General features: G+C 41.8%; 1 protein-coding gene across 1 annotated transcript in view; it reads right to left on the minus strand.

Annotated features, from left to right (window-relative positions):
- Window positions 1-12996, minus strand: part of CD96 (CD96 molecule) — an 84581-nt gene that overhangs the window by 15597 nt on the left and 55988 nt on the right. Inside the window, 2 exon segments of the mRNA XM_045540333.1 lie at window positions 70-141; window positions 1939-2007. Coding sequence (XP_045396289.1) covers window positions 70-141; window positions 1939-2007 — 141 coding nt within the window.

The following is a 12996-nucleotide window of genomic DNA, read 5'->3' on the forward strand; positions in this document are numbered from 1 at the left end:
CTTCAATATATGGGTTGGATGAATAAACGGGACCCAGAGGACTCCAAAGGACCCATGGTTATACTCAACATTTTCTGGTGTCTGTCCCACTGGAGGTCCAGGAGTAGTCGAAGCTTTGGGTAGTCACATTGGAATTGCTTGCTGAAAGACAAAATTATTTTCAGAATAAACAATCACTATTTAGTAGGTCCATTTGCTGAACAGTCCCTTCTTTTCACAGCAATCTGCTATGCCTTTCACAGACACCTAAGTTTCATTTATTTGTGTATCTCTTTTTATGCTCTTCCCTTGAATAGTGCCTTTTCAGTTCTTTGGGTACTTGAGTTCACAAGTATCTATTGTATTATTAAGATATATATTACAAGAAATATGTTAAATTATAGAGAGTCATTCACTGACTACTGATGAAAGCGTGTCTTGAATTAAAGATTATGATTAATCCAAATCTGAGGTCCAAATCTGGAACCTGAGGTCTATCAAAGAGATAAAATAAATAATGCTACGAAGAATGGTATTATACACATTCTTTTTTGCTCTTTATTTCCTAAGGATAACTTCCCAGCAGTGAGATGACTGAGCCAGTTGGTATAAAAGACTTCTTAAGGTTTTAAATGTACAACTTTGGAATTGCTTTCCAAAAGGACACTTACATTTACTTTTTGTGGCAAAGAGCCTAGCAGTTAAGTTCAGCGTTCTGGATGCCTGTGTGGCACCCAGCAGCCTCTTTCTTTTTCGCTCTAGCCACCTTCCTTGCCACTTCCCCACTGTACTAATCTTTGTCTTCTGCCACTAAGAGGCAGTGTATTTCCTTTTCAGCTCCCGTCCATACCTGCTAAAACAGCACCCGCAGACTCTGTAGTTAGTGGGCCAGATTAAAAGTAATAATAAAACCATTTCTGTACCTCACATTGGGCTCCCTCTTTGCATTTTTATTGGTGATATGTATTGTTTGGCTAGTTTGCTCTTTCCCCAGGTATACTCACAACTTGCTCTTTCAGCTTCATTCGTTATATCTTTGCTCAAATATCACCTTCCTTGATAAGACCTTTCAAGACCACCCCATTTAAAATAGCAACCCACCTCTGCCCTTGATTCTGTCTCCCTCCACCACTTGACTCCCTCCATATTACTTATCTTACTTATCACCACTTGTCTGTCTCCCCTTCACCAGAATTTGGAACTTAGATCTGTTTTGTTCACAAATGTATTCCCAGCACCTACGGCAATGCTTTAAATGTGATAAATGCTTTGTTAATGCTTGTGAATGATTATGAACAAAGCAACATAGATGTTGTTCAATATATGGGTTGGATGAATAAATGCAGCCCAGAAGACTCCAAGGGACCCATGGTTATACTCAACGTTTTTTGGCATCTGTCCCACTGGAGGTCCAGGAGTAGTCGAAGCCTTGGGTAGTCACATTGGAATTGCTTGCTGAAAGACAAAATTATTTTCAGAATCCAACTTTTTTAGAAAGCTCTAATTTAACTTTGCATTGATACACTGAATTTTTAATCTATGTGACTTTGGGGAAATCTGAAATTGAAAATGTGCTTCCCTATGCAGGAACACTAGCTGGCATATTAAGCAAAAGTGGTGTAGTTTATGTTTAATGTCAACTTGTCATTGATTTGCTTTCTTTTTCTCTTCTTGTCAACTCAGATCACTGAGAGTATTGGGAAGATTTCTGTAATACTGCCTTAAAATCCCTTTACAAATGAAAGGTACAATATAATAACAAATCCCCAACCCTTATTTTTAAGATTACGGGGATTGTCATATTAAATATATTGTCACTACAGAGTAACTTAAAACAAAAATATCAACGTCAAATGAAAAATACAACCTTTGCCCAAACCTTAACATTATAGAAGCTGTAGTAAAACTTGTGCATGTTGTCTCCTTTGAATTATAGAAGGAAAGCCTTTTTGTACTTACTCTGAGGTGTGGTGTTTGGCCTTGGTGTACTCATATCTACATGGGCCTTTGAAAATGTAGCTGGATATCCTATTTTGAAAACAAAATTCCCAAATTGTTATAGATATTTACATTCACATGTTTAATTATGCCACTAGATTTGACAAGAGCAAGGATTATTAGCATTAGAAAGAATCTTAGTGAATATATAGTCTAATAGCCTTATTTTATAAATGCTGAAACTGAATCCAAAAGGTATATGCTTCTGGTTACATAACTGATATTTAACATCATTTCTTTGCTATTAATCAAGTTCTCCTAACTCCAAATGTATTATATTCACATTTTCCAAATATATTGTTTTAATATCTACTGTGTGCCGGACTCTATTCTACATGCTGGGAACATGGCAATAAACAATAAAGACAGGATATCTGCTCTCATGAAACCTACCTTATGATGAATTTTCACAATGGTATGTAACATTTTTACACACTAAATATGATTTCATATTTACTTCAATGGTTAGCTTGCAGAGTTACCTTCATCTTCATAATCCATCATTTCCCATTCTCTTCCTCCCCCTCTACCATCAAAAATGAAAGACTAATTCATATTCCTTTGAAAATATCTCTGGAGATGAAGGTAGATTAAAGAAAAAAAATATCCAAACACTCTAGCGAAATCATGTTTATGTCTCTTGGAAAGATAAATTTTTATGTAATATATTTGTGTATATTTGTTGTTCCAAAATGTATTTAAGATGCCTTACAGGCCGGGCGCGGTGACTCACACCTGTAATCCTAGCACTCTGGGAGGCCAAGGCGGGAGGATCGTTTGAGGTCAGGAGTTCGAGACCAGCCTGAGCAAGAGCGAAACCCCGTCTCTACTAAAAATAGAAAGAAATTAGCTGGACAGGCCGGGCGCGGTGGCTCACGCCTGTAATCCTAGCTCTGGGAGGCCGAGGCGGGTGGATCGCTCGAGGTCAGGAGTTCGAGACCAGCCTGAGCAAGAGTGAGACCCCGTCTCTACTAAAAATAGAAAGAAATTATCTGGCCAACTAAAAATATATATACAAAAAAAAAAATTAGCCGGGCATGGTGGCTCATGCCTGTAGTCCCAGCTACTCGGGAGGCTGAGGCAGTAGGATCGCTTAAGCCCAGGAGTCTGAGGTTGCTGTGAGCTAGGCTGATGCCACGGCACTCACTCTAGCCCGGGCAACAAAGTGAAACTCTGTCTCAAAAAAAAAAAAAAAAAAAGAAATTAGCTGGACAACTAAAATATATACAAAAAATTAGCCTGGCCTGGTGGCGCACGCCTGTAGACCCAGCTACTCGGGAGGCTGAGGCAGAAGGATTGCCTGAGCCCAGGAGTTTGAGGTTGCTGTGAGCTAGACTGATGCCACGGCACTTACTCTAGCCTGGGCAACAGAGTGAGACTCTGTCTCAAAAACAAACAAACAAAAAACCAAACAAACAAACAAAAAAATAAGATGCCTCACAGAAATAAGTAATATAAGAAGATAAAACCAGTGGGTAGAAAGGGAAAATAAGAACAAGGAAAATGTAGCTAGAAAGAATATGTTGAGTCCTATTGAAATCAGAGTGGGGATAGTACACAAAGTGCATTTCTTGATGTCCTGTACTTTTAGTAGATGTAAGCTCCACATTTGATCTGAACTTCCTAGTAGTAAATGCTAAGAAATAAAGATTATAGGTCATGTGATTGATGGATATCATAAGATAAAAGCAGTCAGTTTTCAGGAGAAATGGCTATTCTTTTTATTGTAATTGAAAAGAAATTTTTCTCCAGATTTTTATAAAAAGAATGTATATATTTTCAACCCCTGAGATTCTTTCTTCTGTTTGACAATTGCAAAGATGTAGAAACAACTCAAGTGCCCATCAATCCGTGAGTGGATTAATAAAATGTGGTATATGTATACCACGGAGTTCTACCTAGCCACAAAAAACAATGGTGATATAGCACCTCTTGTATTATCCTGGATAGAGCTGGAGCCCATTCTAATAAGTGAAGTATCACAAGAATGGAAAAAAAAGAACGACACGTACTCACCATCAAATTGGTATTAACCGATCAACACTTATGTGCACATACAGTAGTAACATTTATCGGGTGTCGGGCAGATGAGAGTGGGGAGGAGAAGATGGGTATATACACACCTAATGGGTGTGGTGTGCACCATTTGGGGGATGGACACACTTGAAGCTCTGACTCAGGTGGGGCAAAGGCAATATACATAATCTAAACATTTGTACCCCTATAATACATTGAAATAAAAAATAAAGAAAGAAAAAAAGAATGTACATAATGTGTATAATATCCTCAACAATATCCTACAGTATGATAGTCGGTATGTTCATTCATGCTCAAGTTTTAGTTATTAATAGTAATGAATAGTATCCCAACTTCCCAGGTTACCTCAATTCTGGGAAAGGGCATGCCTTAAGTAGAGAACAGAAGTAATCAACTCAAATAAATAAATTGGTGTTGTGGTTTAGACATCTACAAGTGGTTCACATCCAGAGATGATCAACAATAATCATATCTGCAATGCAGCCTACCAATGAACTCCAATAAGATACTACACCATGGCTCCATGATTAAAAGAGCCTACATATAAAGTACTTAAAAGAATGTCTGGCTTGTGGCCAATGCTAAAAAGTATATCTTAGAAGCTGTAATACAAGTCATCTGCAGTTTAGTTCAGGTGTTGATAATACAAGCACGTTCTAGCAACAAGCCACTTAAATCTCCTCATGAGTCCACAGCTGTCCCATTTCTCTTGGTCTTTCTAGAAGGAGGTTGATGCAAGGTAACCAATCCTTTCCTCCCTAGACTCGCCCAAGCCAAGTACTACATTCCAAAGGATTGTACCAGACAGGGGCTGATTGTCAGGGGTGAAGAGAATGACAAACAGTTGACTGGAGCGTTAGCTTTACGGTGGGATAGTAATGTCTCACTGGCAGAGTCACCAGTGAGAATTCTCCTCCTCTGTCACCCCACTAAGCCACCAGTACCAGATTCTTGTGCAGTAATTATAACTTCTGTAATGCCTCCCACCATTCATCAAAGGCTCTACTGAGAGAAAAAGCGCACAAGACTGCCTGCCTAAAGAATATATGATACGATGCATTTGTCGACTAAGCCTAGAGAGCCTCGAACAGAAGGCCTCTTACAGCCTCTGCCTCTCTCCCTCCATCAACTTCCAGCTTCTTGTCATAAGGCTACCCAGCCTTCAAGCCATAACCAGATGTCTTTTTTCTTTAAGGAGGCTGTCTCTCTTTTTTTTTGGTGAGGGGAGCCTGTCTCTTGCTATCAACTCTAACTCATACTAGACAATCACAGTCTAATACCTGGGCTGGGGGAGGGGGTCGGCCATTGTTCACTTGCTGTGAGCATGTCGCTGGGGCTGTGCTCCACCACGCCCTCTAGAGGAGGGCCCAGGCAGTCTCTGCACTAAGAGCAGCTGCCCTTCTGGACAACTGGTTTGTCACTTTGAGTAACCTATTGATCACAGAGTGCATTTGAATTTTATTTCTCTCATTGAGTTGGCTTTACCTTTGTTTCTCTCTGCAGCAATTTATTCAGTTGATTCTTTTTAAATTTTTGTATTGTTGTGTATTTTTAAAGTTACCTCATATCCTTTCTGGGACAAGACAATGTAAAAAATGCATAGAGGAAAATAAACAACCAGTCATAGGTCATCTTTGGACACTGTGAGATACTGAGAGTTATGATGTGCTCTTCCTAATTAAAAGAGAAAGATGGTTCTTTCTTCCTCCCTCCCCTGTCCTCTCTCTCACTTTGAGAACTGACACCCACAAGTATTTACTCAGAGACTTAGTAAATAAAAGTAAAGGAATGGTTTTAACAGTCATGATATGATAACAATGGTCATGATGATGATGGAAAAGAACTAGGAAACAAACATTAGAGAACTTCATATTTATTTGCAAGCCCTACTACCATTACGTAGAAATCTCAGTCTAATAAGCAACTGCCAGCAGTTTTAAAATCCCTTTTAAAAATGTTGCTTTTAAAACATCTCTTGCCTTCAAGAAACAGACATTTCTCCTCGCCTGTTGGGTCTCCCACACTGGGTGCTGACACTGACTGGGGCCATGTGATTTAATTCTGGCAGGAATCATCAGAATCCTGATACAGTATAACTTGACTGGGAATTTCGTTTATATTAAAATGATTGATTAAATGCTCTCTTCTGGAGGTCAGAAAATAATGTGACATAAATTCTTTCTCAAGGTTTACTGCAAGGGAAGAATTCATTCATTCAGTTCCAACTAACATGTTCAAGGACCACGTTGCCGGAGGGACACGACTCAGGTGTGCATGCTGCATTAATTCTTGTGTTATTGTGTCTCTACCCCCAGGTAGACATCTGTTTTCCTTTACCCTCCTTCTCACAGGAAGGACTGTGGAGTTCACTGAGGGCTGAATACTGCCAACGGCTGGGAACAAAAGGATCCATGATGCCTAGACTTACCCCCAGGGAACAGGAGGTTATTTCAGTTTTATTGGTTTCTAGCTGAATAGTTTTTAGGCCTTGGCCTGAAGGTCTGAACCAACTTGCATAGGTTATAGAAAGACTGATCCCTTTACTATGGGACCTCATTCATCGCATAGAAGTCAGAGTTGAAGCCACTTAGAGAACTATGTAGTTCCTAGATGAATTAAATCCACCCCTCCCTCCCACTTTACAACATAGTTCAAGGTGAAGGCTCCTTCACTGCCCATGACCTGACCTCTAACAATCTCCACATCATCCTCTCTTGCTACTCCCTGCATACATTCTTTTATTTGTTCAACCAACATTTGGGAGCCTCTATCTTCCAGGCGTTGTGCTTGGCATTGGGAATACTGCTTCCCTGCAGTTTAAGTTCACAGAGAAACTGAACTTCAACCAGAGAATCACATATGGCAGTCCAAATACGGGAACACATGAATGGGGAGGATGGCCTAGTTGGAGTCCCAGGAAGGCTTTCCTGAGGAATGTAGTGGGAGAATGGGGCAAGGGGAGGGGAGTAGGAGCTTTCAGGCAGGGGCATAGCCAGTGCAAAGGCCCTGCGTGTGGTCTCACACACCGTGGGTTAGTGATAGTCATATCTGGCACCTGTCCATTCTAGGGCTGGGTCTTTACAGACCCGCAGGAGTGTTTGTTCTGGCTGGGGCTGCCTGTCTCTGCACGTCCAAGACATCTGCAGCAGCAAGAGAACAGCGGTCAAACTGGCATGCTGGTGCAGCAACACTGCTTCTCTCTCACTTCTGTTTTCAAAAGAAACTCCTTCCTAGAACCTGACCTGGAGATTCTGTGACTATAAGAGAACATATCTGACTGTCTCTTGATATCAAGTATGACATTTTAAAAGAATTTTATTTGTATTCCTCTTAGCCAAGTTCTTGAAAGATTCATATTGATCATATGTTTCAGCATGTGAATAAGGCAGCTTGGTTTGTTTTTTTCTGTTTCAAGGCTAAGCTTATACTTCACAACACAGCAAAACCTCTTCAATACTCAATAGTAGGTTCTATATTATGCATACTATATAGGCAAGCAGTATGCCAAAGCCAGCGATAGAGAGTTGGTTGCTTTGTTTGCTGGTTGTTTATTCCTTCCTCAATGTGACTGCTTATTGTTATTAAATCTTGTAAGTATTCAGAGATACATTATAATGACCCTTGTTTCCAGGAAAGAAGAAGGGGCTTAGGAGTAAACTCTACTTCATACAACATGTCTTGTTTATAATAGTTCAGAAACGGTCATGAGGTTTGATGAGGAGGTTTGAAACCTTCTTAGTCCGTTTCTACTTTAACTCTTTAAAAAAATTTCTCACTAAAATTAAAAACCACCCTTTTATACTATCACTAGAAATTCAGTTAAGTCAGAAGACAGCACCAGTCAGTGCAGAGTTGAATGGAGGAGACAGAAACACGTTCTAGAAGAACTAATTCTGAATTAACAGAACCAAATCTCTTAATCCATACTCTTGCTCATCTTCTCAGGGACTGACCATCTAACTGCTGGAGAAGAGAGAGGCAGGCGAAGGCTAGAGGTCCCATGGCTAGTTAACTTTTGGAAATACAGAAATATTTTCCAAACTATTTAGTTTTTAAAGACAATTTAATATGGACCTACTATGTGCCAAATGAAAGAGACAGGTGAACGAATGGTTGTGATATGGGATAAGTGAGGGGCATAAAGGATAAAATGGAAACTTAAAAAAAAAGAAATAATGATTTGATCATTGTGTCTCCCTTCAAGGAATTAAAAAATACAAATAAAGATCTCGATTCATTTTGAGATTGATGTTTGCTTCTCAGGCTCTTTTTTTGATCCAGGCATCCCTTCTCAGATGGGACCTTGTGGGTCTTAGCTGAATAGTTGCTCTTTATCCATTTTCACATTTGATACTCAACAGTATCCATATGAACTAGATAACATTGCTCCCATTTTTAAGATAACCACACAGTATCAGAGAGACGAAATGCCTTGCCCCAGGCTACAGAGTTGGTAGGTGGCAGAGACAAGAACTGAATCCAAGCCTGTTTGACCCTGAAGACCACACTCATTCCATTCTGCTGGGCTTATAAAGTGTGGCTAGCCTTGGGGCAGCACGTGGAATCACAGCCAGGGTCTGGGCCCAGAGGAGCCCACTCGTGGCCCCCCTAGCACACAACCACCAGGAACAGAACGCCTCTGAGAGCCCCTCCCTTTGCCTGGCTCCTGTCAGCACCTCTCAGCTTCCTGTCGTAAGGCCACCCAACCCTCAAGCCCTAACTAGATGTCTTTTTCTTTAGGGAGCCTTCTTTGGCCAATGCTTTTAGAACTCTGTGTTTCATTTTCTGCCTATCACACTGTTGCCAAGCACTACAGCTTTCTATGGATTATCTCAGTGGGTAAACTATCACCTCATCATGTTTGCTTCATTTTCGCTGAATTTCTTTTAACTCTGCATTTTGAGGGATAGTGCAGAGCAGAATTTTAAAATGGAATTCCTGGAGGGGGAATCAGATGAGGTCTCAAAGGTTAAGAACCACATTACAAGGCAAGATGAGCCTCACTTTGAAAGCAGGGTCCTACCACCCATGAAGGGCACGTGAGACAGTGTGGGGTGGGGCCTGGCAGCTCTGGTCCATCGACTCACAGCTGTAGGAGGGGTGGGAGCAGCCTGGGGGAGGATTTCTTTGAAGAGAGTTATCAGGATCCTGTGAATTTGGCCCCCATGGGGGAAGGGAAGAAAATCTACTCCTCGCCTCAGCCCAAGTGAAGCGTGGCTTCCAGAGAGCCACTCAGAGCTCTTGGCCTGCATGTCCTGGAGTTTGGGACAAAGGGGACAGGTGCCTGAGTCAGGCTGAAGAAGCTATTAGGAGTCCATGGTTGGTCAGCAGCTCTGAACAGAGAGTAAAGACAGGGCCACCTTGTGGAAGAGGAGCCTTCCCCGAAACAGTAGGCAAAGGTGCATATTTTCCCAGACAAAATAGGATGCCATGAAAAGACTTTTTCTTAGGAAGAACACCGAGAGGAGCAAAGAAGCCCCTAGGGGAGCTGATCTCCAGAAGTTGAGAGGCTGCAGGTTGGAAGTGAGCAGAAGACCAGAAGAGAGGCGTGGCCTGCACCAAGGAAAGGGCAGCCACAGCACAGGCAGGGATTTCTGAGAAATCTGCCAAAGTGCCCATGAGGTCAAGGGCAGTTTTCATTCTCCTCCTCCAGGGGGCACCTAAATCAGATTACAGCAGCCTGTGGGCTTTCCTTACCTACAGCTCCCTTTTCTCCCTGCCCCATGTCCCCCAAAGTGGGGGCCAAGCCAGCAACTAGGAGTAGAGGGGAGGATGGAGCCAGGCCAGGGAACCACAGACATCCCCCTCCCCACGCCCACCTCACACAGGCCAGCCTTCTGAAGCTGAGGTAGACCCACGCTGCGGGGAGGGGAGAGGAAGGAAGTTTTGGACTGAATTAACTTTTGGAAGTTTTGACATTACATTTGACAAGACTTTTTAATTATTGACACAAGTCTGTTCTTGTGGCTGAAAAGGACCAGACAACATTAATTATATGAAAGTCACCAAAAAAGTCAAGTAATCTGTCTGAAATTTCTTTCAGAGGCCCAAAAGAAATTATCAGTAGAGCTCACTTGAACAGGGAATGATGGGGACAAATAAAATTAATTTTTTTGCTAACTTACCCAGTCTAGCTTATTTAATCAACCGAGTACAAAGGTAAAAGTTATTTGTAGGTTTGAACTGCTGTTTGAGTGATCAGACTCAATTGTCTAAATACTTTGCCTTATTCCTGTGTAAAACTGAACCTGAAAATTTAACTTACTTTCTCAAATAGCAATATTTTCTCTTGGCCTTCCACTCCATCACCATAGCATCCATCAGCGTTGCAGAAACTCAGACTTATCCCCTAGACTCCTTGACAAATGTGTAATTGCTCTCCATCAATCCGCCTGCAGCACAAAGAGCCTTTAGAAACCGTAGTGACATTAACTGGAGAGTTGCACTTAAGAGAACACAGGCCGTCACCCACATCTAAACACATTCGAATCAGCCTCATCAATCCTCGCGGTCAGGATACGGTGGACATGACCTTCAGCCCAGTATGAAGGAGACATGCGGTGTGGAATCCTAATCTCTGCACAAAACTGTTTTCATGTGGGAAGCAGATTGCCTGGGGCACGTGCTGTCTGAGTTGGTAAGAGGAACGTGTATTGCGGGATAACTGGTCCAGAAAGGATTCCAGGGCTCCCTTGGGGAAGATGATAGCCGGACAGGGCTCACCATGCATCATGTGGCAAGCCTGTAGACACTCAATAATTGTGAAATAAACTGAAAAATAGGTCATCTGATAGCTTTTCCCCCGAGGAACCTCACCCAAAGGGGAAAAACTGAATAAACGAATACCCAAAGTAAGCCAGTCATCAAGAAGGCTAACCTTGACTCATGGGTGACAGGTATGAACCAAAATTAGAAAATTTTCAATAATCTGTAATGTGTGCCCCAGATGAAAGCTGATGAAAAAGATACGATGAACAGAATTTCCTAGGATTCAAGGAAGAGCATTGGAGTTTTTTACGGATTCTGTAGACTCATATCTATGATAAGAATTTTATAATAATCGTGTTGATGGGGGAGGGGTAATGAATGAGAGTCCTTTATTCTGATTTATTTCCTACTGAGAAAATGTTAGTTTCACTCTTGGAGGCTGCATTTCTCAGGAAAGCACTGGTTGAGAGAAGGGAGAGATCAATATAGGCATAGCTGTCATGTGTTACCTTTCCACAGGAGCTATAATAGCTTCACACTAGCAGGGATTTATTCAGTGTCTAAAGACGTGTCCTGAGCACCAGCTATGTACCGTCAGAGGCAGTAGGACTCAAGATCTGAAGTCTGACTCTCTGGGTTCCATCCCTGCTCTTCTACTTTCTGCATGACTGTGGGTAAATTACTTAACTTCTTTGTGCTTCAGTGCCTTCATCTGTAAAGTGCGATAATAACAGTACCTAAGTTACTGCGTTGTTGGGAGGGTTAAATGAGATAATAGACTTGCTAATTTAGGACAGTCTAGGCACATTGGAGGCACTCAGTAAATATTAATATTATTGCTTAGTATTATAATACAATCATGATATTTGGTAAAAAAAAAAATTTAAGTAATTGTTAGGAAAAAAAATTGGAAGGCACTTATATGATAGCCTAAAAACCTTTTCGCTATCTTCCATATTTAAGCAGACAATCCTGGTGAGTTTTCTGTCACAGTACTCTCCACTGACACCTATGCTCATCCTAGTTCAGACCATCATCAATCTAAATCACTCTAAATCTATCGTACATTTGTCTTCTTGCTCCCTGCTCTTGCGGTATCCCTTACCATATCACAGCTTCTGTTTTACTCACATCTCCCCACATACTAAACAAGCCAAAGTGGGTAAAAAAGCCCCAATCTATAGCCCATTAATTGAAGCTCGCTTCATCTGGTTCCACCTCACTTAGTCAACCTTGCAGCCCTCTCCACAGCAAGCAATGGCAGCCCTCCTCCTGCTTGTCTTCTCACATCTTGCACTCATTTTATTTCACTCATTTGCTTAAGACAATAATCTGAAGATCCATCTCCTGAGTTTCTTCCACCTGAGTCAATATTTCCTTCCAGATCCCCTGGGCAGACTTCCTTGATTCCACTCCTCTGTCCCCAGCACTCAATGAATTTCTTATTTTTCAGTACCCAGGTACATGTGATAAAGGCAGAAACTACTGATCAGCAACTGAGGTGTCCTGCTGGCACTTGAAGACAGGCATGGCATGACTAGCAAAAGGGTCAGAAGTTGCTGCCACAAACAAATCACCAGTGTCTTCTTGCTGCCTTGCAGACTCTCTCTGGGATCCCCCTCTTAATTTTAGAACCCAATATCCTGACCTCCCTCTTCTGCTCTACTTCCTCCAAATCTCATCCAATGACATGTCTTCCAGGTTGATCTCCCACCCATTTCTGACATGCTTACTCATAAATCACCAGTTTATTCGCATCACCTTCCCCTGGGCAGCTGCTTCCTTTAGACTGTGCCCCTCAATGTCTGGTCACCCACTGGCCAAGGATCAGTTGTGTCCACCTAGGGATCTGGCCAAGGGTTAGTGTCAGACTGGACCTGGTATTTTACTCCAAGTATTTACAGGTAGAAAGATCCAGAGGATCTACTGTGAGGACTAGCTGAGTTATTAGAAAGGGCTTAATATTAAAATCAACATGATCATGTCTAAGGGTCATGTGCAGACATAAAAATAGGAGGAAGGGCCAAAGGGACTGTGGCCTGGTGGGCAGTAAATGGGAGGCAAGGCAAGTGGGTCACACAGGATTGCATGCTCCGTGCAACAAGAGCTTGGCCTGTCTTGCTCAACACTGGATCCCAGCACCCTCCCAAAATCCCTGGCACTCAGTATTTATTTGTTGAATGAATAAATGTCTTGGATGACTGCCACAACCGGGGTTGGCATTTCTGAGGCCTATTCTCTCAGGCTACATAACTAGTAGCCAAGTCATAGCCA

This window comes from Lemur catta, chromosome 1, assembly GCF_020740605.2.
Source record: "Lemur catta isolate mLemCat1 chromosome 1, mLemCat1.pri, whole genome shotgun sequence".
Taxonomy (NCBI): Eukaryota; Metazoa; Chordata; class Mammalia; order Primates; family Lemuridae; genus Lemur; species Lemur catta.